This window comes from Rattus norvegicus, chromosome 8 (assembly GCF_036323735.1).
Source record: "Rattus norvegicus strain BN/NHsdMcwi chromosome 8, GRCr8, whole genome shotgun sequence".
Lineage (NCBI taxonomy): Eukaryota > Metazoa > Chordata > Mammalia > Rodentia > Muridae > Rattus > Rattus norvegicus.
Genome location: NC_086026.1, coordinates 89,596,974 through 89,623,531, shown reverse-complemented (window position 1 = coordinate 89,623,531; position 26,558 = coordinate 89,596,974). Strand labels below are relative to the sequence as shown.

Sequence of the window (26,558 nt, the reverse complement as noted above, 5' to 3'; positions counted from 1 at the left end):
GTTAAAATCAGCAGTTCGTGATGAATGTATTTTAGCTATCTGCTTTAAGTATTATTTGATATTTAGTAACTATCTAAATAAAATGTTGAGTTTTATTATACTGAAGCATATAATTTGACTTCCAGTTCCATCAAATTGTTCTTGTTTAGTTAAGTGAAGTCTATCTCTTTGCACAGGTGATGATAAAAATAAAAGAGGGTGATTTGAGTAATTTCTATTTCTTAGATAAGTCTTAAGAGGAAGAAATGTGAAATTAAAAATGCAGTTTCCTTTGTGGTTTATTTTGACATAAATTTGGTATGTAAGTGGAATGATATGTATAAACAGGCTTTGTACAGGGTTGTAGCACACAGGTCTAATGATATTCATGTGTACTTTCCTGTCTTCATTTAATTTTTGTTACATGCGTTGCTTATTGGTGATATTTGCAGTGAAAATAATAAATTAAAGCAAAGTTCTACTAGTTAACAGATACAGTTGTACAGAACATTATGTAATGATTTGATAATACCAAGCCTTCTTAAGTTATTGCAGGTTTTTAAAAATTATCTCACTGTTACAATTTAGATGGTGGTTCTATGGTTTTCTAGGTACAGATTTTAATTTAAAATTTTCTGTTCTAAAGATAACTATTTTCTATTTTTAACATGTAGGACTATTTACCATAAAACTCTTATTTATCAAGAGATCTGAAGATAAGCCATAGACTGGCAGAAAAGAATTTAAAGTAATATCTGATAATTGTTATATAAAAGAACACTTAAAATATAAAATCGAAACAGCCTGATAAAAGTGAGCACAGGACCTGATTAGAAACCTCCTCAAAGAAGATGCTCAAGCACCTGGTGGAGGGAGCTGCTGGGACAAAATACTATAGACCAGTGACATAAGTAACAGCATTGGCTAGGCATGGCACAGGCCTTTAGGCTAGCACTCTGGAAGGAGAGGCAAGAGGATCTTTGTGGGTTCAAGATCAGTTTTGTCTTATCTTTTAGTAGGTGAATAGATAAACTATATATAGTACATCAAATTCTGAACTGATATAGAGGAAACTTAAGTGTAGGTTACCAAGTGAAATAAGCCAGTATGAAAAGGCTACCTGTAGTATGACGCCAGCTTTGGAAGTGCAAAACTATCAGGACAGTGGAAAGGTCGGTGCTTACTGTGATTTAATACAGAAGATGAATAGGCAAAAGAAAGATAAAGGATTTTTTTTAGGCCAGTTAAAGTATTTTAGGTTATATATCATTACGCATTGTTTAAACCTATAATTTTTCAACCAAGAGTGAACCTGAAACTAAACTTTAGGTGACGATAATGTCAATATTCAGGTGTTGTTGTAATAGACCACTTTGGGGGGGAAGTGTTGATTGTGGAGTACTTACCTGACCAGAAAAAACTCAAGGAAGAAAAGATTTATTTATGTTTGTTTACAACTTCAGACATTCACTCATAGCTTGCTTTTTTCTGTGTCTGAAAGAAAACAGCATCATGGTAACAGAAAAATGTAGCAGAAGGTGAGCAGGAAATAGTGAGAGGAGATGGGCAGCGATAATATGCTACCAAGGACTTTGTCCCTCAGAAACATGCTTCTATCTAGGTCCTCTTCCAAATTTCCAGAACATCACAAAATAGCATCACCAGCTAGGAGCAAGATCTCAACACCTGGGCACTTTTGAAGGGACACTTACTATCCAAACTGTTACAATAGGATAGCCCATGCATCCACAGATAGCTCTACTAAAAGTACTCTCTAAAAAGAAAGTGCTTCATTTTTTTCTTATTTACAATGCAAAAACAAATCTGTGCTGCCAGAGCAGGCTGACTTTAGCTGGTATTGTATAATTCAGTTCTGACCGAATTAGTATCAGAGGCCACAGGTTCAAAGTGTACACTCTAGTAATTGGCTTTACTTTAGATACAAAGTAGTTCCCTAACCTAAGATACTTCATACTTCAAAATCCCTTATTTTCCCTGCCTCTCACAAGATAGACCTCCCTCATTTCGTATGTCATACACTGTGAGAAGAGGAAAGTTCTTGAAAGAAACACAAAGGGTGGGTGGGGTCTGATCACAAAGCTTTCCATGCCTTCTCTCTGTGTACTCACAGTGCGGCATGTCTCTGCCTTACCAACCGGACGGCTCCCTTGTACAACACTAGGATGAAGTGCAGGACTGCATAATTAGGCATGTTTGATTGAATGTTGGCTACGTAGTACTTTAACTATACATTTCCAGCCCTCTCTTCACAGATGTTTTGCCTAGACCAAAGCCCCTAACCAAAGGATTGGTCTTCCTGGGACTAATGGCTATTTCGAATAATCTTGTTTTGATGTTAACTCTGGTTTGAATCAAGGGGCACATCTGAGCAAAAAAGATACCCCAGTCACCTGGGATATTCCTGTCCTGAAATACCCAGGACCCAAGGTCAAAGAGATGACAGACTTAGCATCAGGTTTTTGGTGGGGAGAAGCTTTTTGTGATATCTGATGGTTCCGGGGATCATTACATCCAGGGCCTTCTGCATGCAAGGCAAACACTCTACCATGAGTTACTTTCTGAACCCACAGGTTTCCTTCCCTCCTCCTTTCCTCCTTTTCCCCCTTTCTTTTTTCTGAAATTGGAAATGCTCTGTGGAAAGCAGAGGTGAAATATTTAAAATTGTCATATTTAAGAAGAAAAGTTGTGTTGATCTCTAGGAACCTGGTGTTTTAGTAGTTTAGACCTTGCAAACATTTACATCTGTATACATTATGTGGTGTTGAATCTTGTAGTGACAGTTTTATCCATAAGACTCTTTCTTCAGGTGAAAAAGGATTATGAACAACAATGAACCAAGAGGGGCTTCTTTACTTCTTAATGCCTCAGACTGTTAAAGTACAAAGCAGGGGTTTTGTCCACATTGCTTTGTTGGACTTATTTCCCTTTTTAATAGCAGGTTGTGTAAGTAAGGAACTGCTTGCTTAATCTTTTTCTCTTGCAGATTGATTACACTGGAACAGAACCTTCCAGCCCCTGCAATAAATGTTTGTCTCCGAATGTGACATCTTGTGTTTGTATCATTAACTTCACACTGGAACAGTCGTTTGAGGTCTGTGTTTCAAAGTAATCTGTTAGAAACGGCATGTTTAAAAAATAATAGTAGTGGGTTGGTTTTTTTTTTTTTGATAATTTATATTGACAAATCAGCTTGGTTTATTGGGATCCATAGACATTTGAAAATTGTTCTATATATTTCTTTGTTGCATCATTAAATTAATTAAATCTGGTAATTAAATATATTTATTTGAATTTTTGCCTTTTAGTATTTTTTAGACAAAATTTAAGGCATTTCATTAACAATGATCCATTTTTTTAAAAGCAAGAATCAATTTTTTTGTCAAGTTTATAATTTTCTCGTGCTTGTATTTTAAAATTGTTTCTTGGTACTTGATTTCTTTTTAGATGGTATAAATCCTTAGCCGTTAAGATTCATTCTTAATTTTTAAAATAGCTTTTATTTATAGAAGTCTTAAGACGACATTGATCATCCCATTAGTTGATTGAATTATTTTGTGAGATGTGAAACAATACCCCAAAATCAAACACTTATTAAAACTGTATTGATATTTTATAGTTTGGTATTTGGACCTCACCTGTGTGCATGTGTGTGTATGTGCACAGGTGTGGGTATGTGCATTCGTGCCTCTGTGACATTAATACTGGTCTCTACTTTTTGTAAATGAGCATATGGGAAAGAACATACAATTCCAGAATTGGCCTGGATAGTGACCAATTTGTTCTGCCCTATACTTGAAAATTGAATTGAAAAACATTCTTCAGGAGCCAGGTGGTGGCAGTGTATGCCTTTAGTCCCAGGAGGCAGAGGCAGGCAGATCCCTGTGAGTTCAAGGCCAGCTTGGTCTACATATTGAGTTCTAGGACAGACCGGGCTACACAGAGAACCCTGTCTCAGAAAACAGTACAAAACAAAAAGCTCCAAAACAATATTCTTCAGGAAGCAAAGCTGTCACAGTACATACCAAGGTTTGAGTGTCATTTAGATTTTCTGTATGTAATAATAACTTTAGTAGTTGCTGGTGGTTGGAAGCCATCTAGTGGTTACAGATGCTCTAACACTAAGTTACGTGCCTTTGGGACTAAGATATGAAAACCGATTTGGGAGAAGACTGAAAAGTGCAGTGGTGGGCATACTCTAAAGATGCAGTAAGTTTTGGTTCTGTGCAGAATTGAAGAATTGAGAGGATTAGAACAAGGTAGAAGTTCCATTATTCCCTATTCAAAATATTTATTTTAACTTGGGAGACAGAGATAAGTAGATCTGAGTTTGAAACCAACCTGGATTACAAAGTTCCAGGACAGCCTGGGCTGTTACAGAGAAACAAACAAAATCCTGTCTTCAAACAGAGTCCCGCACTTTAGAACTCCTGTTTAAAGTGTGTTTGTCTCTGTAGGTTTGTTTCTTCACAGATTTTGAATTGGACTAAAACCATTTCAGGGAACTTAAAAGTTAATTTTATATCAGAATTGATTGACGGGATCTCTTTTTCAGTTTAGAAATTGAATTTACTATTATTGTTCTTAATTGAGATGCTACTTTTTCCTAAACATTTTTATCATGTTTTTGTCACATAATTTGATACAATTCTCCCAAAGATTTTCACCTTAATACTTTTATATGGAATGGAAAAGTGTATCGTTTACTCTTTAACAGTCATTATTTTCATTCATTTACTTTTGATGCATGATGTCAGGTAGTCTAGGTTGACCTTAGGCTTGCTGTGTAGCTCAGGCTGGCTCGGAATTAATGATTCTCCATCTGCCTTGTAAATTCTGGGATTACACAAGCTTCTGCTACCAAAACCCTTCCGTATTCAGTCTTATGTCAAATAAATCACGTCTGTGTTTAGAGAATTCTTTTAATTGAAGGTAGAAATATAAAAATAGGTGCTTTAATCATAAAACAGAAGATAACCTTTTTTAAAACCTATAACAGTTGTAGTCAGTTGGTTTCTTAGCACCTTGTAGTTAATTCAGTTTAAGTTTATGTATATTACTCTTTCCCAAGATATTTTGAAGTTACCTCCATTAGAGTGTCATTCTTGATTATTATAAAATATTATAATAGTATATTTTTGCAACTAATTTAATAATTTACTAATTGCTAATAGTCTATAGTATCCTGGGGAACTATGTGGAGGGCAGAAGGGGAACAGTGCAAGGTGGGAGGAAGTGTCATGAGCAAAGTAAAATATATGTGTAGAAATGTCATTATGAAATATTTGCTACATTAACATAAACTTTAAAAAGTAGGAAAAGTAGTATATATATCATCTTGGGAAATTGTACATTCTCATTCAACTTATAATTTACTTGTACAATAAATCAGAAGTTTAATCATTCTTCTGAAAGATAGATGCTAATTGGATGAAAACCAATTTGAATTAGTAAAACTTTATATTAAAAGTAGCTGAGAGCACACTAATATTTTCAATATTATTTTGATGAGAACACTATTGTGTGCATGTAGTAAAAGGTGCATGTCTTCCTTTGTTACCTTATTCATGGGACCAGTCTCTCCTGGACTCAGAGCTTGTCATTTAAGCCAGACTGGCCAGCCAGCACAGCACGCCCCTGGGGTCTGCCTGTCCTCTCCCTGGCCACCCTCCACCTCTGGGTTTAGAGATGAATGTCGCTGGGATCCACACTGAGGTCCTCATGCTCACACAGCAATTTCCTTACCCAGCGAGCCATCCTAAGAATTGAAGAACTAGAATGTAGTTGCTCTACTGTGAGTTAATTTATATTTAATTGTACAATTTTAGTTGCTACTTCACCTCAGTACCTATTTATCACAAATTGTAAACCAATAAAGCATGAATTGCTTAATTTTACATACATATAAAATAAATACTAACTTTTATGTTAAAAAGTTTCCCCTTTCTGTTTTCTCTAGGGCAATGTGTTTATGTATTATGGACTGTCTAATTTCTATCAAAACCATCGTCGTTATGTGAAATCCCGAGATGATAGCCAGTTAAACGGAGACCCTAGTGCTTTGCTTGTAAGTAGAAAGAGGAAATACAGATATGTGGCATCTGGGAAGTAAGGACCTGGAGTAAATATTCATCGAGAGATGCTAAAGGACTTAATAATCTTAGAGGAAATTAGAGAATTATATGTCATTTCTAGTTTTAATAGAAAATTTTAAGTGCTTTTTCTTGAATGTCCTGTACAATGTAAAGATTGGTGTAGACTGCTATAGATTGTTTATTTTTTTAGACATGAAGATTTAACTCCAAAATGTGTTCATTTTATAAATGAGAACATTTACCAAGGGGTTTTTCCAAGAAGCTAGAATCTCTAGTATCTTTATTCCCAGGTTACGACGCCCTTTATCGTGTATCACAGCTGCATTGATAACTGGTCATCTAATTTTTGTCAATCAGAAATCTTTGAGGTTGTGGTTTCTATGTTGATAAGAAAATCAAAATGTTAAGTTGATAAGTCATTTATAGCTATGTACAGGTAAGCAAGTATTCTATTTAAAAAGTACTGTAATATAAAAGAGTTTATTTTGAGTATTTAAATGTGATGTTAGTTTACAGCTTACTTTCCTTACAGACTCATATACTTTATGAGTGGGAAAAATACAAGGCTAGAATTTTTAATTAGTAATTAGGGCTAGCTCCTCACTTTTCCAGAGATCTAGATGATAGTTTCTCTTTCTTTTTCCTTCTGAAAACTAGAATCCAAGTAAGGAATGTGAACCCTATCGAAGAAATGAAGACAAACCGATTGCTCCATGTGGGGCCATTGCCAACAGCATGTTTAACGGTACGCTGGGCAGGGACATCCATGCACACAGATGGTTAGGGAACCATGGAATAGACTAGGACTATGAATGGAACTACGAAATTCACCTTCAGGACACCTACTCAGATCATGAATAGGATCTTAATGCCCTGTGGCTTTGAGCATTCTTTTATGAGAATGGATTTCTGTCTCTGAGAAGAAAATAGAATCTTTCAATTTCTTACAAGAAAGTAAAAGCCATGGAGCCACCTTAGCTGAATTACACCATTAAAGGGGATTGCAGTTGGTCACTTAGATATGCATTGTCTGATAGATACATAGTTTGAAGCATAGATACAATTTCAAATTTTCTAGTGCTTATTTATATTAAAAGCCCTTAAAGGGGACAAGTAAAATTAACTTGAATAATGTATTTAATCCAGTGCACCAAAACCAGTGTCATTTAAACATATTAGCATTACTGAACTATTTTGTGTGTTTTTCACCAAGTCCCTGGTTTCTGTGAATTACATATTCAAAAGGACTTGTTTATTGTACCCTGAGTACCAGGTACAGAAAACTGGATCAGCAGGAGCTGTTAGGAATGCAGCAGTGACCAAAGAAGGATAAAAAGGATGTCTTTCCAGTTGTGTTTGGATCAGCATTAATTTAGCCTTCTCACATGTCAGTTCAGGAAGGTGACCTGGATGTGTTGTAAATGAAGACAAGTCCATCTATTCATCTATAATTCTAAAATTACAAAGGTTAATTCATGTCTCAATAAAGGGTGCCTGTTAACTCTATGTCTTCTCTGTCAGCTACTTTTGGAACAAATCCCAGATTTTCATTTCTCATAGAGCAAATCAGATGGTATGGATTTTTGGTGAATGTTAGTAACATCTTCCATTTCTTGTGCTTAGATACGTTAGAGTTGTTTCTGGTTGCCAATGAATCTGATCCCAAGCCTGTGCCAATTCTTTTGAAGAAAAAAGGTATTGCTTGGTGGACAGATAAAAATGTGAAATTCAGAAATCCACCTGGAAAAGACAGCCTTCAAGAAAAGTTTAAAGGTAAAACATGACCAATATCTCCTTGTTTAAAAGCAAATAGGTTTAATAAGGTAACCTAAGTTTTGTCAATGCACTAAAATTATAACGAAAATGGTTTCCTTTAATTGTTATTTGAATTTCTCCTGTGTTTTTAGCTGTAATCCTTACAAACTACTGCAGATTGTGTTTTAACAAACCCTATTTATAATCCACATAGAGTTTTGTTCTCTATTGCCTTAGCTTTATAATATACTATTTCTCTTTAAAATTTATTTTCACATTTATTTACTTATTTTGTATGTATGTGTGTATGTGTGTGTGTACGTGTGTGTACGTGTGTGTGTGTGTTATACACATGTGTCATAGTGAATGAGTGGAAGAGAACAACTTGTGGGAATCTGTTCTTTCCCTTTACCATTTGGGTCCTGGGGATTGAACTCAGGTCCTCAGGCTTGGTGGCAAAGGCCATTACCTGCTGAGCCATCTTATTGGCTCATATATTATTTAATGCTTTATTTTTACATGAAGTAATCTGCCTTTTCCGCAGTATCCTTTTTATATTCTCTTGAGAGATTAGCTGTCTTTTTTACTTTTTGCTATAGATAAAATTGGTTTCTCTTTAAATTTTAAGATAACCTTAGGATACCGATATATTTATACCTTTTAATAAGAAAATATTCAGATTGTGTTTTGTGCTTTTTCTTTTTAGTACTGTAAATTTTCATCGAAACTGTTCATAAAATTGAATATTTTGATTTTCCATCTCTCTCCCTCCCAAACTTATCAAGATACAACAAAGCCAGTAAACTGGCATAAACCAGTATATGAGCTAGACCCTGATGATGAAAGTAATAATGGATTCATAAATGAAGACTTTATTGTTTGGATGCGTACTGCAGCTTTACCTACTTTTCGTAAGTTATATCGTCTTATAGAGCGGACAGATGATTTACACCCAACACTACCAGCTGGACAGTACTATTTGAACATCACATACAGTATCCTTTAATTTTTTGGTTATGTGTACACATAGAGTTTGAAAAGAATTTCATGAAATATGTGACATGTTACTTTGTACTCTAGATGCATTTACCTATCTGTGGTGCTAGTAATTGAATGTGGGCTCTCACACTTCCATTTCTGTGTAGATATCAAGCCTTATTTATGTATGATGTATGCACATGTGCCAAGATACATGTGTAGTGGTAAGAGGACACTATAGAGAACTTGATTTTCTCCTGTTACCTTTTTATAGGGTTTCAGGAATTGAACTCAGGAATTGAACTCAGGTTCAGCACAGCAAAGCCTTTTCCCAATGGGAAATCTCTCTGGCTCAGAAGCAGCCTTTTACAAGAAGGAAATACTGGGCAGTTCTTTTTATCCCTTAACAAAGTTAAGTGTTTTAAAGTATTTTGCCCATCTTTTATTTTTATACACACACACACACACACACACACACACACACACACACACACACACACACACACAGAGTAAACAAAGATTTCCAAATAGTAGCATTTTAAATGTGTGTTGGATCTTTGTACTTTTTCTTATCTAAATAAACCATAAGTACATTCTTTTTGTTTGTTTGTTTGTTTGTTTGTTTGAGACCAAGTCTCATTATCTAGCCCTGGATGGCCTGGAATTCTGTATATATCTATGAGAATAGTCTGGCCTCAAACTCAGATTGGCTTTCCTCTGTCTGAAATGTACTTGGATTAAAGGTGTCATAACCACACCCAGCCTAGGTGGTTTTTGTTTTTATTTGTTTTGTTTTGTTTTCTTTTTGTTTTGGTTGTGTTTTTTCTAGTTTGGGTTGCATAGTAAATAGTTGATAGGCCTATTTTCAAAATAAAGGTTATCTTTGGATCTTGGACTATTGTTTATACAACTGAAAATGGCCTAATAGTGCCTGACTGAAAGCAACAGTGGCTTTGAAGCTCTACGCACTTAGAGCAGTTTGGATACACAGACTCACTTTATGAGCTGCTGGGAAGATCCACTCATTTTAGAGGACAGCCAGAATATAGGGGAGCACTCATAGTGTCTAAAAAGATCCAGTACAGTGTACTGGTGCATGCCCGTGTGTAGCCTAATACAGAATGTGGGAGAGGAAAGTGTGTAGCACTGAGAGTTCTGTAGATGGCAGGGAGTCTGCAGTAGAGTCCTAGGGACCGAGAGCACTTTCAGGAAGGATGTAGGATATCTAAAAGACTGACAGGACCTGGGGCTTGCAAAGCATTAGGAGCTAGATGTAAAGGTGGAAGATAAGGAGGGAATTAAGAGCAGAGTTGAATGGAGTTAAAACAGAAACCTGAATGTTTAGAGGAAAAAGAGAAAGGAGGAGCACAGTTGATTTGATACTGTGAGTTAGATTAAATAGCACTGATTCTTTTTTTTTTTTTTGGAGCTGGGGACCGAACCCAGGGCCTTGTGCTTGCTAGGCAAGCGCTCTACCACTGAGCCAAATCCCCAACCAATAGCACTGATTCTTGCCTCAGGTTAAGATTCATTTCAGTAATTAGAGCAGAGCCTGCCACACCTCCAGACTGTGGCCCTTTTCAGTTCAGAGCTTAGTTATAGTTTTGTCTTCTCTACTCTTTTTAGCATCCTAGAGTGGACCATGTAAATAGTTTAACACTGCTTTCTCCTCTCTTGTATATCCTTACTAGTCAGTTTTGAATTCTGTACTAAGCTATCAATTCCTAAAGCACAAGTATTGTTACTGCTCCAAATGAACCAGCTAAAACTTGGGCATCATGCTTTGTGACCCTCTACCTCGATCCTCTCTGTCTTATAGCTATGTCTTTAAACATGCTCTATGAACTTAAGACTTTTGATTCTTTTCTGCTTTCTTCTTGTCTGTTAACATCGTGTGTGGCCATCATTGCTGTTCATCTGATGTATTTTTCCATATTACATTACCTTGAAGTCTTTAGTCCTTCTTTGGTAATAAGACTAACACTACCTAAGATTCTTTATAGAAATGAATGTTATTGTTTTGTTAAGACATTTTGCTTTTTACTAGCAATGTTATTTCTTTCAGTAGATCAGGTCTGGGAATATATATGGGGGTAGAATACCTTGCCCTGGGTTCAGTGTCTAATACTATATAGAGAAAAATTCTAAATTAGTTTTTAAAGATAGTTTTATTTGCTGTGCATATTGGCACATCCCAGCACGTGGGAGGCAGAAGCAGGCCTATCTTTTGTGACTTAAAGGCCAGCCTTGTCTACAGAGTTGGTTCCAGGACATGCAGAGCTACATAGCAAGACCTTGTTTTGAAAACAATAACAAAATATAGTTCGCTCTATCATTGTCTGACTGCCTGACTGCCTGCCTGCCTGACTGCCTCCATCCATCTGTCTGTCTGTCTGTCTGTCTGTCTGTCTGTCTGTCTGTCTGTCTGTCTTCATAATATATAAGCAAGGAACACATGTATCCGAATTATATAAATGAATTATAAGTAATTAGATTAAATGTTAACTTTAAAATGTGTGTTTTAAACATCAAGTAACCACAGACAGAAAGTCTTCCTATACCCTTGTCAGATTACCCTGTACATTTTTTTGATGGACGAAAACGGATGATCTTGAGCACTATTTCATGGATGGGAGGAAAGAATCCATTTTTGGGAATTGCTTACATCACTATTGGATCCATCTCCTTCCTTCTGGGAGTTGTACTGCTAGTAATTAATCATAAATATAGAAACAGTAGTAATACTGCTGACATCACCATTTAATTTTCTATTCTGAAACCAAATCTACTGCATGTGCATCAAGGCCAGTCCTGTTCAACCTAGCTTTTGAATGCCGATGTCTGGTTAGTATGTCATTTTGAAGTTGGCACATAACAAAAAACAGCCTTTGTTCTTTGCTTCTTACATATGGATGACTTATGAAAATATATGATGGGTATAAAAATTAGCCATATTGATTATATCAATATTATAACTGCTAAAATGACATTCTAATGTCTGCTCTTTATTGGGACAGGCCATGTGATGCATAGAGCCTCTTTCATGTGAAATGCGTCTACTGCTTAAACTGTTTATGCTGTGTGGATAACATTATATTGACATGATGCTGTATATGTGTGCCTACTGTGTGATGAAAGGGATTATGAGATGTATGAGTGTAATGACTTGCTAACCTTTGAAAATTTGGTTACAGTTCAGATTGAAGAAAGACTAAATATAAATAAAACACTTCATCATTTTCATGTGTCGTGTGTAAAAGGCTTAAAGTCTCCCCGTGTTGAGGTGGTTCATATGTTCAGTTTCTCTGTTATAATCCTCTGATAATGACTTTCAGACTTTAGGTTGTCCAGCATAGAAATTAATATCTAAAGAGGTCAGGTGGGTCTTGGATAGAATTTTAAATTCCTTCTCATTTGGCTAAAATATTGCATTCTGGAGTCCTGAGCTACTAGAAATGTTTATATGTGATCCAATTCCCTGGAAGCTTCCACTTCATAAGGGAAGAAGGGACATAGATGAGATGGGACAGCTGCTTGGCAAATCCTTTCCTATGCCTCAACTGTAAACCAGACATAAATGTTCAAAGGAGACTGTTTTCATTATTGTGGTTTGTAGTGTTAAGATGATTGCTTCTGCCTTGGAAATACCTCAAGCTGTTCTTACTTAGCAGGTAAGTGATTTGACTTAGTATTAATATTATATTCCAGAAAATTTTGAAATCCTAATTTCTTCCATATTTCATTAAATTTTTGCATACAGGTCAAACAAATGTGGATATGTATACACATTCTCTTTAATGAAGGTAATATTTTGGTTAATTATCCTAAGATATACCTTAAAAGATGTTCTATACATTTCCTACTTAAATTCTTGGGGATTTGGAGTATGTACATGATAGAAAAAGATTATAATATATTGATTGAAGTTACTTTATTTTCTAACTAGAATTATTTTAATAGTCCTTTATTGAATAAGTGCTGTAATTTGTTTGCTATGAGACTTATTCCTGAAGTGGATGTAAATTATTTTTCCACATGCATGAAAATGTATTAATCAGAGTTGTCTCCATTGCATTGAAATTACTTGTTTTTGAACTAAAGTAACTCATATTTATGTAGTAGAATGCTTGTGTTTTCAGACTTTGTAATGATTTCCTTTGGTTGTATTTTAAATCAAACAGTCTGGGTAAATATATCAGTTTTGATTAATATGTGCTTAAAAGAAGAAAAAAATTCAATGGTTCATGGTAGAAATGTGCCACACTTAAATAAGCTTTGTATGACATGAAATTCTGTTAAAAGCTTGTAATTCATGGTGACTTTTAACTTATAAAAATACTACTTGCACGGGTTACTTGATTTATGGATATATAAAACCTCAGGACAAAAGTTCTTTCTCTAAAACTATTCTTTTGTCAATCATTCAGAATGCTGTTATTCTGAAAAGTGCCCCTGTTGCATATGATAGTTTACTTGGGGGATTCTTTATAAGGCATGGGATGCTGTTGCCAGTCTTTCCTGAGTAAGTGCTGGTGAAAGAGGACTACTAACTTGCCTGCATCTGTCTCTAACTGGGGACCAAGGGGTCTGCTGAAGGAAACTGAAGAGCTCTAACATTTCCACAGCTTGGAGAAGATAGAATCTTTAAAAGTACAGTTGAAGCTTGATCAGTTTTCTAAGTGCACTGATGGTTCCTGTCTTCCATGGTTCCTGTCATTTGAAACCAACTCCTGTTGTGTATATGAAGAATCTGGGACTTTCATATTTTAAAAAAAGTTGATGTCATTAAGGGACTAAGTAGAAGGCTTAGAAAAATGCATTAATTTGCAAGTATTTTGGCACAGGAAACTTTCCAACTGAAAAAATTATTTAGTAAGCAAAAGCTGATGTTTCTTTGAAATCATAAGGCAGTTTAAAATAAACTGAAGAAAATAACTGTGTTCTAATAGAGAATAATCCAATTAAGAGTCAAGTGAATGTTATTTATTCGATAGTAACAAAATTTATTTGTAAACTTAATTATATTAAAAGTTATTCTGTTAGGATGTTTTGTATTAATAAACATGAACAAAATTAATTGTGCTGTTTATGTGTCTTACTGAAATAACAATGCCCATCTTTCCTCGCTAATGCTTAGTGTTCATTTTTAACCCAGTCTTAGTCCACAGTTTAACTTGTCCATGGTACATTTGAAAAACATCATTAATTGTTAAAATTATTGTACTTATATTTATTAGTCACTGACAACATAATCATACGACTTATTAATGTTACTGAGGGTTCTTACCAGGAAGTAGTGAGACTGTTATGTTCTCGGCGGACTGACTGAAGTTGGGGTTCTATCCAGGAGAGTGGACCGTGAGAGCAGTGAAGCCCAGCAGGCAGTAAATGAAACCCTTACCTAAGAGAGGGGCAGGTGAGAGGTGAGGCTTGGAAGGCTGCTCTGTGGCTGCCCCTCCATCTGTGTGTAAGCATTGCCTGAGGGTCAGTATAGGCTCTTTACGTAGCAAAGTTTTGTTTTTTGTAAACATGAACATTGGAGTTTTAAGTGTAAAGGGGGTAAAAGTGCTGTAGTCACAAAGTTTTGATGTATAAAAGCCTGTTGTAAAGTGAATGATCTAGAAAAGTATTTTAAAGTCCAATTGAGCCCATGCACCCATCAGTTAGTAAATGTGAAAAGCACATTTTTCCTGATGTCATTTTATTTTAAAATAAACATTGTCTAAAACCAAGTGAGATGATGGTGATCTTATTTGCATATATTATATAGAGGTGTGTGCAGTTTTCAAAGTCAAATTTAAGTTATTCACAAGCCATTATGACGAAAATGGATAATCCTTGGAACACTCTTCCTTTCATTCCCAGAGATTCACACGTAAACACACAAAATAAATATTTTTTTTAGTTAAAAATAAATGACATAAAAATCATTTTTGACCTTCATAGCTCACTAATAGCTTGACCACACACACAATTTTAGGTTAAAGGTAATTTTCTCTCCATTACTGCTCTGATATATCTGATCTTAAATGCTTGCCTCTCAGTTTGCTGCATAGTTGTCCTGTGTGTTCACTGTGTAGTGCAGATGTCTCCCTTTTACAGAATTCGGTTTGATCTTTCAGCACCATTGTTGAATTAACAATACACATTTAGAAAAATTAGTTTCTAAAACTTCTTTCACTTCTATTGTTCAACTTTTTGGTGAATATGTTTTGATGTGTATGTGTTCATGCTCTGTATATGTGTGTACGTGCTTGTGCATGTGTGCTTATAGGCACAACATTCTGTTCCTGTCCTCCCTAGTCTCTTCTGGCTTTTCCAGTCTTTACACCCTGACTTCCATGGTGGCCCCAAAGACTTGTGGGTGAAGTAGATGTCCCAAGTTTCACATGAGCATCCTGTTGACATTTACTCTCTGCATTGGTCAGTTGTCAGTTCTGTGTAAACCACCATTTACTTGTGGGAAGAAACTTCTCTAACAGCACTGTTTTATGGGTAATCTAATTGGAGTTTGGAGGATAGTTTGATTCTGTGTCCCTTTAGCAGAAAATAGTAGTAGGTTATTCCTGGGGCCTGTTGCTCCTGGCAACCTTTGAGCAGAAACACAGTTTGGATGAGAAGAGTAATGTAGAGATCGGACCTTTTTGTTGTGTATACCTTTCAACTGGCCATTTTCAGGCCCAACCCTGAGTCTATCCTTTGCTGTAACTTTTGTCCCATATCTAAGCTTCTGAAGGCCTGTGGACCAATAGGCATGCTTTGTAATGATTCTGTCTCATGCTTTAGATTACAACGTCCTCTGTCCACTTCAATTACAGTATATCTGGTTGTTTCTCACAAATTTGTTGGAATTGCTTCTTTCTCTGTCTTAGCTATTTGGGCCTTAAACATTTTTTTATAAGATTTTTTTTTTTGGTACACATTACTTTTTTCCTTCTTTGTATACTTCTGTGAGTTTTAATACCATGATTGGATACTAGATAGATCCACTGTGTCCAATAAACTCTTGTGAACCATCTCTTCATTGTACCCTTTCCCCAGGATAGCCAGGTGTGTCCTATATCTACATAGTTTGTCTTCTGCAATATTCTAAATAGTGTCATACCATATGCAGTCTTTTGAAGCTAATTTATATTACTTTGATTTTTGAGGTTGGTCTAAGGTGAGGTGTCCATCAGTTATTCTTTTTTATTTTTTTCTTTTTTCTTTTTTTTCGGAGCTGGGGACCGAACCCAGGGCCTTGAGCGCTCTACCACTGAGCTAAATCCCCAACCCCCCATCAGTTATTCTTACAGCTTTCTTGTTTAGTCTTGTTTGACTGCAGTAGGAGAGAAGAGAGAGAAGTGCTTGATGTTGGTGTACTGTCTTCACTGTCTGTAGTAATGAAGAAAATGAACTCACTTTTACATTTTCCAAGCCTAGCATGCCACTTTGTTTCAGGCTCCAGATGAGAAAAAATTAAGTCTTAGAAATATATATCAAATTATATTTGAACTAATCCATCTCTCCACTTTGAGAATCAGTGCTTTATCATAGTTCGGGTGTGTTTCCTTTTCACTCAAAGCTTGTAGGTTTTTTTTTTTTTTTTTTTTTTTTTTTTTTCGGAGCTGGGGACCGAACCCAGGGCCTTGCGCTTCCTAGGCAAGCGCTCTACCACTGAGCTAAATTCCCAACAGGTTTTTTTTAATTTTCAGTTTATATTCATCTTTCCATGTCAAAACTGCATTGTGTTCTGTTCATTGACACCGATCTGAAAGATTCAGTAGAAAGCATAGAAATAGATCCGTAGGCTATTAAGCATTTATGTGCTGTATCTTCAGATTTCGTTATCTCCTAAACCACGTACGCATTCTTTCTAATGTTGGGATTTCAGTACCTTCTTAACATTTTGTTTTGAGAAATAAAGGAAGTGATGGATGGAAAGCATATAGAAAAGATTATAGCAAGTTAGTTATGCCACTTAGCTTTATGTCATCGTGATGACACTGACTCTGCAGGGAGTGGGGAAGGGCAGAGAAGAGAGAAAGAAATATTGCAGCAGCGTTTCTTTGGGGTTAGCACACAAGGCCTGTGGTCCAGAGCGGGCCAAGGCTGTTGCTCCTGGCAGCTTGACTTGGAGATGTGACAGCGTTTCCTAGGTAGTACGGTTCTTGAAGACATGAAGGGGTCATGGAGAGCAGCATTAGGAGAAGCCATTGGTGAATGTGAAGCCTCAGTTGAAGTAGAAGCCCCAGGACTGACACGGTCATGGACAAGTTTAGGTATGGCACCATGAGGCAAGGTTAAAGTCCCTTAGAAGAGCCCAGGTGAGGCTACTGATAAAAGTGCAATCCAGTTCCAGTGGAGACTCCAATACTTTAGAGATGGCAGTCTGATAGGACCACCACCAAGGAGCAGTGTTCACAGAGTAGAGCAGCTTGGACTTGAGCCTCCAAGGAGACAATTTGTTGTATATGACAGAGCCAGAGAAATGTCACCGCCAAATGTTTTGGAGCCCAGAGAGCCTGAGTGAATCCCAGAATTCTGACATCGAAGTTTATACTGTTGGACTTTGGTTGTGCTTTGCTCTAACTGTGACTGTGCCCTGGTTATTCCCTCATGGAATATTTTTTTAAACTTTGGAGTTTTAGAAACTTTTGAATATCTTAAAGACTTTAGGACTTTTAGGTAGTTGAAATTTTAAGACTGGCTCCTTTTAAAAGTTGGAGTGTTTTATATTGTGATATTGATGTTAATGTGAGTTTTTTTGGCGGGGGGAGAACAAGAAAAGAATAGTTGTGGCCTAACAGTGACATGTTTCTGTGTCACGCTGACAAAGGGTCAGTTGTGCTGGCTAGTTTTATGTCAGCATAAAACTATGACAGAAACTAGAGTGATTTGGGAAGAGAGAACATTAATTGAAAAAAAAAATGCTCCCATTAGATTGGCCTGTTCGTAAGTGTGGGACTGTTTTGTTTTGTTTTTTTAAGTGATTGGTGTGTGTGAGATTAACTCTTATCTTGTGAGTGGTGCCACTCCCTATTAGGCGTTTCTAGGAGTATATAATGTGGAGAGCTCTTGGTGACGCTTTAAGGATATTGGCAAGAATTTGACACTGGACTAGGACAAGGAAGTTGGCTTAAGAGTTTGATCATCTTGATAAGTCTCTGAATACCATGGGATCTTCGTTTATGCCTTGTTTGTTCCTTGACTACTTTGTTTATGCCTCAGATATGGCCATATTCATTGCATGTACCTAGAATGATATGATACAAAAGCAGACTGGAAAAATTAAACCCACTTCAGCACTTGCTGGAGTCATACTGCAGTATTTTCTAATAAGTCTTTTCTTTAGTCCTCACTCCCTCCCTTGAGACCCTGTTGACTGAGCGGACTTGGTCAATATAAGAAAGAAAACTTAGCATGCATTGAGGAACAAGCCAGTAAGCAGTGCTCTTTTGTGGTTTCTGTATCTGCTCCTGCCTTGAGTTTTTGACTTTTCTTCCTTTGATGATGAACTGTGATGTGGACATGTGAGCAAACTAACTCTTTTCCTTTCCAAGTTGCCTTTGGTTATGGTGTTTCAGCAAAGGAATTGAAACCCTAAGTAAGCCTAGGTACCCAATGAATTGTTTCCATTCATGTCTGTCAGGTCAAACAATTTACTTTTATCTTGATACTTTTCCTTTTCTTTTCCTTTTCATCTTTAGCATCTGGCTTGTGACCAACTCTGGGATTTTCTTTCTACTTACCTTCCTTAGTTTCCTTTGTATTAGTTATGTTCTGTACTCTTACACATACGTCTGAAACAAAATGAGCACTTCATTTGTTTAGAGACAGTGTCTTACTGTGTAGCCCTGCATGGCCTTGAACTGGACTTGTAGGCCAGAATTGCCCTCTCAGAGCTCTACCTGCCCCTACCTCTTGAGTGCTAGGATTAAGATAGGGACCACCATACATGGCCTTCTAGTGAATTACCATTTTTCACTACCATTTTTTTTAAATGTGTATTCACTGAGATTCTCCTGAGATCCAAGTAATTCACTCCTTTAATTGTAAAACAAGTGATTTATTAAACTGTTAATAACACAAAACTAGCAATCATTCCATACAAGCCTGGCTCTCCTTTTGTTAGATGTTGAAGGTGGAATGGCTGCTGGGTTGTATTGAGTCTCTACTGGGCTATATAACTCCTTGCCCAATAAGTTTGTTTTACCCTATTACGAATTAATGTAAAAAAAAAACTGTCTTTTCAGCTGCTGGTTTTTTATGGTACCTTGTGTCCACTCGCATAGATCCCCTTATTCATCTGTGTCCTGCTGCTGTTAAATTCAGCCTGTCTTCCTTCCTTGGGTTATTACAAAACCTGACTCTGGCCCTCATAACTTGGGGTCTTGCAAGCTTTTAATTACAACTAATGCTATCTTAAAATGGAGTATGTATTGTAAGCCTGCACTCCTTAAATCTTTGAATGCTTCTAAGGCACTTTCAAAGTGATACTTAAGTTAGTCATGGCAACCAGCCCTCTGTGAACTACTCCTCCTCCTGTCTTTTTGCCAATCCATGCTATTCATTTGTTCCCCTCTCTGCCTGAGTATTCTCTGCCAGCTGCCAAGAGTTTTCTTCTGTTGTAATAGCTAATGAAGTTTCAACGTAGAAACCACAACCACAAAGGTTTCTGGTAGAGAAATATTAAGAAATGATCAACTGTCCATCCATCCGTCGTACACAATAAAGGGAAATAGTAATCTGGAAGTGAGAACACTAGACATTCTAGTTTCTCAGACACATTCCTTCATTAAGCTTGGACTTATAAAATGAATACACCTAGCAACTTCAAATTTTTAAATTTAGAGTTAAATCTCATGTCAGCAATTCCTCCAAAGCCATTCTGTAATATAAAAGAACAAGAACAACAACAAGCAAAAACAAAACAACCCCAAACCGATGTTTTGGAAAGGAGCTCATTTTGAAAGCTCTTATGTCATTGGATAAATTCAGAGACCCAGTAGTAAATTTCTAGCACATTTAGGAGGAACTAATAAGGTCTGGTAGACCAAGGCAAATTTCAGTCAAATTTTTCTATCCAAGTGATGACAGTTAAGAATGCAGAAACAAGCTCTTGCTCTCTTGCCTTCTTGCTTCTGCTCTGACCTCTTGACGCCCCCCCCCTCCACACACACACACACACACTCCACACACACTACGTGCTCATGGTCAGCCTCTACTCCCTTGTTGCTCTGCCTTTCTCTGTCTCTGCTACTTTCTCGACTCCCCGACCCATGCCCTGAATAAGCTCTATTCTACACTACTACTACTACTACTACTACTACTACTACTACTAATAATAATAATAATAATAATAATAATAATAATAATATGCAGAAACAAGCTATGGAGAACCCTGGGACTGGCAGAGCTGTGGAATGAAGCCAACACATTAGGTGGTTTGTTCTTGTTCTTTTGCTTTCATATTCATGGATTTTTATGTTTGTGAACAGAGTCCTATTTGTCAAACTAGCTTTTTTTTTTTAAAATTCTGGGTGATGGGAAACAACGGTGACAGAAGATGGAGATGGAAACAAATTAAGGCTTTTGCAGAAATAAAACCAAGAGATGTTGCTGGCTTGGTCTGCAGTGGTAATATTGCAGATCATAAATGGTCAGATAAGATTCTGAAGTTGCACAGATAGAATTTGATTGTAGGGTTTGGTAGGAAAATTGTAGAGACTTTAAGAACTAAAATAAATGAAAGTATAAACTAGTATGAATTAGAGAAAGGTACTTTGAAGTTTTGGTGTTGCAAGGATTTGGAGCCAAACAAAAACTGGAAGGACCAGTGTGAAATAGGGCTATTAGGAGAGTGATGTGGAAACTTCACTAAAAGCCCTGTGTTTTACACGCATGCTGTTCTGCTTGCCTTGATGGTTTATTTCCAAGTTAAAATGTACTCTTGGGGGAATGAGCAACTATGCTATCTGTGGCCAATAATGCAGAAGCTTGCCTAAGAAGTGATTTTTAAAAAGACTAGCACAAAAGGCAGGGCACACAAGTTTATAAAGAAGTCTGTTTTTATTCCGGAGAGAATGGAGTGGTAAACAGTTTGGCATGCTTTCCTTTTTAAAATGGAATGTGTTTGTAGATGGAATGACCAGTAAAGAGAATATTGTACTCCCTAAGTGACAGGGCTGTAAGGATCAGTATCAACAATAAATACTTTTAATGTGAAGTTGGTTCTTTTTGGACAGTCTTCCTAGGTCTGCCAAACAGTATGCATTCACTGTTGTTCAGTGGTCCATCTTTGATAGTGCTAGGGGAATGGGGTATACATATATATATATATATATATATATATATATATTCTGAGAAAACTTATATTCTGTGGTGAAACAGAGACCACAGCACAAACTAACGAATTCCAATTACAGACAATAAATGTAAAAAAAAATTCCCCATACCCCAACTATTGGTATATATTGTAAGTATGCTCAATGTTACATCGAATAATTCAGAGGTGGTAGAAAATAAGTCCGTAATGATGGGTGTTTATAAACTTGATAAGGAAGAAAACTTAGACTGTAGAGTCTGACAAAGAGTAGGTTATGAAGAAAAAAGTACCCCAAGAGTTGAAGGAATTAGGCATTACCAGTTTCTCTTCACTCAGCACTGTTGAACCCGTTTATCATTAGCTCTTACTGAGATGGCAATGAGGTCGTTTCTAAGTTTACAAAAGGGTGGAAAGAAATTTGTTGTAGTGTTGAGTAGATTATTTTTAATTGCACATACATTAGGGTGTGCAGAAGAATAAAGGCAGTTGTAAGGAGGAATAGTTAAGCAAGACTGATGCAAAACACAAACATCCTATCTGTAAAATACGCGCACCTCTGACAACTCCATCAAGGAGTGAAATGTACAGCTGATCTGAGAAAGCACGACGCAGTCGTTATTTGTGTTGAACATGGATTAAAAATGTATTCCCCTCTTTTCAGCGTTTTCCCAGACTCAATAACGAAGCCAGCCAGTTCCAGTCTGGGGACACAGGACGAGCTTCCAGCACAAGAGGTTTAGCAGAAGGTGCTAGATACCTGTGGATGCCAACACCGGTCTTTCCTATATGATCTCAGCACAAAGACTAACGCCTCCCAGTTTCATCTGTGGAAAACAAACCCCCAAACTGAACTCTATCCGTGTTAAGAGGAGCTTTTGTTTATTTAAGCTTGCACGAAGTAGCTTTGACAGCCATTGTTCCTTCAGACTGTAAACAATGACTCAAAGCCTTCTCAAAAGACAAGCTATTTCCCGATAGTCTGGTTGCCCACTGACTTCAGCAGACGTACGAAGAGGGCTGCAGACATCACGCCTCCATTGCGGGCGGCATTTGCTTTCAGTTGTGATTCTAGGTCCCACTGCGGGTGCCACAGGGCCGAGACAGGAGGTACAGATGGATTCGGAGGTCCGGAGGGTAGACCGGCCGCTTCGAGGAGTCGCTCTGGCTCTCCCTCCGCTCTCTATGGTCGGGAGCGCGAGCCCCTCCTCTTCCGGGAACGAGCACTCTTCCTTGACGCACGCGCAGCGCCAGGAGGGAGTTCCGTTTCCGGTCTGGTGGTTTTCGATTTTTGGCGTTCAGTAGTCGCGGTTGGTGGGTAACAACTGAGCTAAGATGCTGCGGAATGTGCTGGTAGGTATCTTTGGGGATTTTACTGGTACTGGAGTGTCGGGGCCGAGAGTGAGGTACCTTGACAATAAGCCGTGCTGGAAATGGGACCGAAGACAGCAGCGGAGTCACCTTGGCCGGGCGTCCTTTTCCCTGACCTTCCGACCACTCTCCCCTGGCTATTTCTGGGTAGTTTAGAGGGAAGAACACGATCACATTTGGTTCCTAGTCACTACTGCTTACTGTTGCTTATTGATAGCTCTGATGTAGGCTCTAGTGGGGGATCTCGAACACCTGGAAACACTAGGCGGGAAGTGGCTTTTTGTTGTCATTTTGTTTGTATCATAGTGAAAAAAATAAACATTTACACGATTCCTACCTGATTCATAAGTAAGCTAAAGAACTAAATTACACAATTTTAGTTGGGATTTAATGGGTTTCATGATTGAAGTGTAATGGTGATTCTGAATTACCTTTAACACTTGGTGAATAAATTTTATTAATGTACCAATACCATTTAGAAAGTGGAATGCATATTTGTCAGAATTAAACAAGACTTAGACCCCATTACATTTTTCTTAGATAACTAGGAGTGTTCTAGCATGTGCCCTCCACTGCAAAGTAATTTTTCGGTGCCTTGACTATCCTGTAGCCTAGCCTCTGCCTCCCTAGTGCTGGGATTAAAGTCTCAAGCCACCGTTGCCTTGCCAGGAATAGTTTTTTGACATAGGCAAATATTAAATTTCTGTATGTCATTGTATTTTGTCCAGTGGATATAAAGTACTATTGAGTACAAGTTATATAGGTCATGACTTCTGAAGACTTTGGAATGTAAAATGGAAGACAGCAGAAAGTAGACACCATCTGGAAAATTTGGATGCCAGTCTTGACAAGTTCTTGACTTTATTACTGACAAGTTCGATAATGGTTTGAATCTCAGCTTCCTTTCACAGTGTGAAGGGTTGGAAGTTGCCTTTGCAGGTTTCTTTAGACTAAGTCTTGTGTGCTGTGTGTGGATTTTCTGTTTCAGGCCCTTCGTCAGATTGCCCAGAGGACCATCAGCACCACTTCACGAAGGCATTTTGAAAACAAAGTTCCAGAGAAGCAAAAGCTGTTTCAGGTACTGAAGTATTCTAGGTGATTGTTAATTGTAATAGAGCTGAGAAGGTGGAGTAAATCCAGAGAATCTGCTTCTTAGAGGCTCTCAAGTTTTTGTTTTTTTTTGTTTTTTTGTTTTGTTTGTTTGTTTTTTGAGCATAAGTAAGAATATTTGCTGTATCTAAGAGATGCTCAGAGAGGTGGGAAAAAATGAAGAGGATTTTTGTGTGTGAGGAATTTATGATGAATTGGTATTCTTTGGGGGCAATAATTGCCTAAGCCATCAAAAAAGGTCCAGAAACAAACAAACAAACAAAAAGCAGAAATCCAGTAGATGTTAACAGGGTGTAGCAAACCTGCTGGAAAGAGTACAGTAAATCATTCTAGGCTTCTAAGGAAACATGAAAAGACCCAAGGAGAAAAAGCAAAACCTAAAAATACCTGTTTTAATCACTGAAGTGGGGGAACAGATAGGCACCTTAAGTGTGGTTATGTCTCTGGTATTCAGAGAGTTGCAGATCCATAAGAAATGCACATTAACCTCACCATAGCGCTCAGGGCAGGAGACGGAGATCCCTGTGGAATGTGGCAGGCATTGCAGTTCTGATTGGCTCTCAGTTAACCTAGTACTCTGCTCCTGCTGTAACTACTGCATTCTGGTTGGTGGGTTGGGAGGCTGCCGAGGTTTGGGGTATGCTATGCCACTTTATGGAGCCAGAATATGGCTTCTCTGACATCTAGATGCTGGCCCCTCCATACTGGTGCAAGAGGAGTCCGGCCATGTGGCGCTGCCTTCAAAGCTATGAAGGCTGCCAACATAGTTCTTCCAGCCTGCTCAGGACACAAGTTTTTATATACCAGCTTGACTATATCACTAAGAAATGGTTGCGACCTGTCATTAACTTTTTGGTTTTATAGATTTAAGATGACTACTTTATCCTGACTTTAAATGTTCTTGAATAAAAAAAAAAAAACAAAAAAACAAAGAAACAAAAAGCAAAACAAAACAAAAAACCAAAAAATAACAACAGCAAAACTGTAGCTTCTGTGCCAGCTATTGGAACTGTCTTCTCAAAGCAAACAGATATGAGTCATAAATAGATTGTTTGCCAGGAGAAAGATAGTGTCAGTCATAGGCTTTCTTACAAGTTGAGCAGTGGTGTATTAGGGACAGAAGTTTAGCTGGTACTGGAAATATTGTAAACACATCTATCACGTCAGACCCTTCTGTAGGCTGCATGAGTATAAGGAAATTGAAAAAGGATTTTAACCCAACCTATAAATTACTGGAGGATTGACTAATGTAGTTCAGACTTTTTTTTTCACCCAGTAGAACATTATGTAGCCATTGAAGAGAGATTTAAATGGACAAAAACTGTTTTTCAAAATAGTGTATACCATCACTACATTGCATAATGCCATGTTGTATATTAAGTACATATAACTTAGAAGAATTGGTAGATAATAAGCATTAAAAATAGAGATGTATGCCGTAACTGTTAATGGGTGATGGTATGTCTTGGACAAAGGCCCTGTAGATTAGAACAGTTACCCTTTATAAATAATTAGATTGTGAATAATTTTTGTTTTCTTGTGATGTGTAATTTTTCTCTATGCAAAAGTAGTAAAGTATTATACATGCTACATAAAAATAAGATTCTTAAGTGGATATAAGATGATAGACTACTGTTATAAATCAGAGCCCACTACCCTATTTGGTAAGGGAAAAAATCTTCTTGGTGATTGACTGGCCGGTATCTTATATTTATATTGTTGAATTCAAGGAATATATTTTACTACTCTGGTTTGTATAGTCTCAAAAAGACCTCATTAGGACTCAAAAAAGCTGGAAAATGATGCTGTCTTTTACAAGTTTGTAAAAGAGAAAGTGCTAGTAGAGAAAGGAAAAAAATTGTAAGCCTCTTAAATTATGTAAATTCTGGGAGTATCTGTAGCTGTGGGTTTAGTATGAATAATTAATGTCCTGCCTCTTAACTGGAAACGAGTGACACATGCATCAATGTCTTTTTGTTTTTAACCAGGAGGATAATGGGATGCCAGTTCATCTGAAAGGCGGGACATCTGATGCCCTCCTTTACAGAGCCACAATGCTTCTGACAGTTGGTGGTAAGACATCGTTTGAGTGTTTACAAGTCAGGAGCAGCTGTGTTGGCTTTCTTGCTTTTGATGTGGTGTGTTTATTGCAGTCTGTCTGCACATCATCTCCCTGCCCCTCAGATGAACATTCAGGAGGGCAGTTAGAGCACACTAAGCATTTGGCCATTAAAGCAGGTTTGACACGACAGGTTTGTGGTTAACAGAGCTAGTTTTCTACAGATGTCACTAGTCATTCTCAACCACCCAACCCCAAACATTCAAACTACAATAGTAGGGGTTCGAAAAAACAAGTTTGTATTCCTTATTCTATTGAAGGATATTGTTGTGCTATATCTACATTTTAAAAATAGAAATGAGGTAACGATAAAACTAGATTAAGTAGTTTTTTAGCATCTATCAAGATACTTTTATGTTTGATCATGGATGTGTATGTATGTTCCCACTAGAGATTAAACCCACGAACTTAGGCATTAGATGCAAACACTGCTTTTGCGGTATTCTCAGCCATTAAGCTTAACAGCAACTTTGCCTTTAACGTTTGAGCTGAACTACATATGTGTATGCACTGATATCAGAAGTCTTAGCCCTTCATGTGTTTCTCAGGAACAGCGTATGCCATCTATATGTTAGCTATGGCTGCATTCCCCAAGAAGCAGAACTGACGTCGTCATCCCAGTCTCCACATGGTTCAGTTTCATTCACTGCGCGATGGACCAGGAACCTGATGAATAACTGAACTCTTCTATGGGGATCAATATTTATTGATGTGTATTAACTGCCACCAATAAAGCAGTCCTTAACCATTTATTGTCTCCCTTTCATTTGAGAATAAATTATTGGTAATAAAGTTTTGGGTCAGCAGTTGGCAAATCTTAGATAAGACA

At 37.3% G+C, this 26,558-nt stretch overlaps 2 protein-coding genes across 7 annotated transcripts in view; both read left to right on the top strand.

The window, feature by feature from the left end:
* The window catches only part of Tmem30a (transmembrane protein 30A), a 28,447-nt gene extending 13,890 nt beyond the window's left edge, over window positions 1-14,557 (top strand). For 2 of the 4 annotated variants that reach the window (XM_063265186.1, XM_039081159.2), the window contains exons 3-8: window positions 2,984-3,091; window positions 5,957-6,064; window positions 6,750-6,837; window positions 7,716-7,865; window positions 8,633-8,842; window positions 11,396-13,902. In XM_063265186.1, coding sequence (XP_063121256.1) covers window positions 2,984-3,091; window positions 5,957-6,064; window positions 6,750-6,837; window positions 7,716-7,865; window positions 8,633-8,842; window positions 11,396-11,589 — 858 coding nt within the window. In that variant the 3' untranslated portion in view covers window positions 11,590-13,902. Of the gene's footprint in view, window positions 1-2,983; window positions 3,092-5,956; window positions 6,065-6,749; window positions 6,838-7,715; window positions 7,866-8,632; window positions 8,843-11,395 lie in introns of all 4 variants that reach the window. The other 2 variants (NM_001399760.1, NM_001004248.2) reach the window with 2 other exon arrangements.
* Window positions 12,500-26,481, top strand: Cox7a2 (cytochrome c oxidase subunit 7A2). Of its 3 annotated transcripts, XM_063265017.1 has the most exons (5): window positions 12,500-12,628; window positions 21,794-22,482; window positions 23,489-23,578; window positions 25,599-25,683; window positions 26,278-26,479. In XM_063265017.1, the coding sequence occupies exons 2-5, from the start codon at window positions 22,465-22,467 to the stop codon at window positions 26,334-26,336; spliced, it is 252 nt and encodes an 83-aa protein (XP_063121087.1). In that variant the 5' UTR covers window positions 12,500-12,628; window positions 21,794-22,464; the 3' UTR covers window positions 26,337-26,479. The 3 variants fall into 3 exon arrangements, with proteins under 3 accessions (XP_063121087.1, XP_063121086.1, NP_071948.1); XM_063265016.1 differs by having other exon boundaries at window positions 25,599-26,479; NM_022503.2 differs by lacking the exon at window positions 12,500-12,628 and having other exon boundaries at window positions 22,383-22,482; window positions 26,278-26,481.
* Window positions 26,482-26,558: the final 77 nt, after the last annotated feature.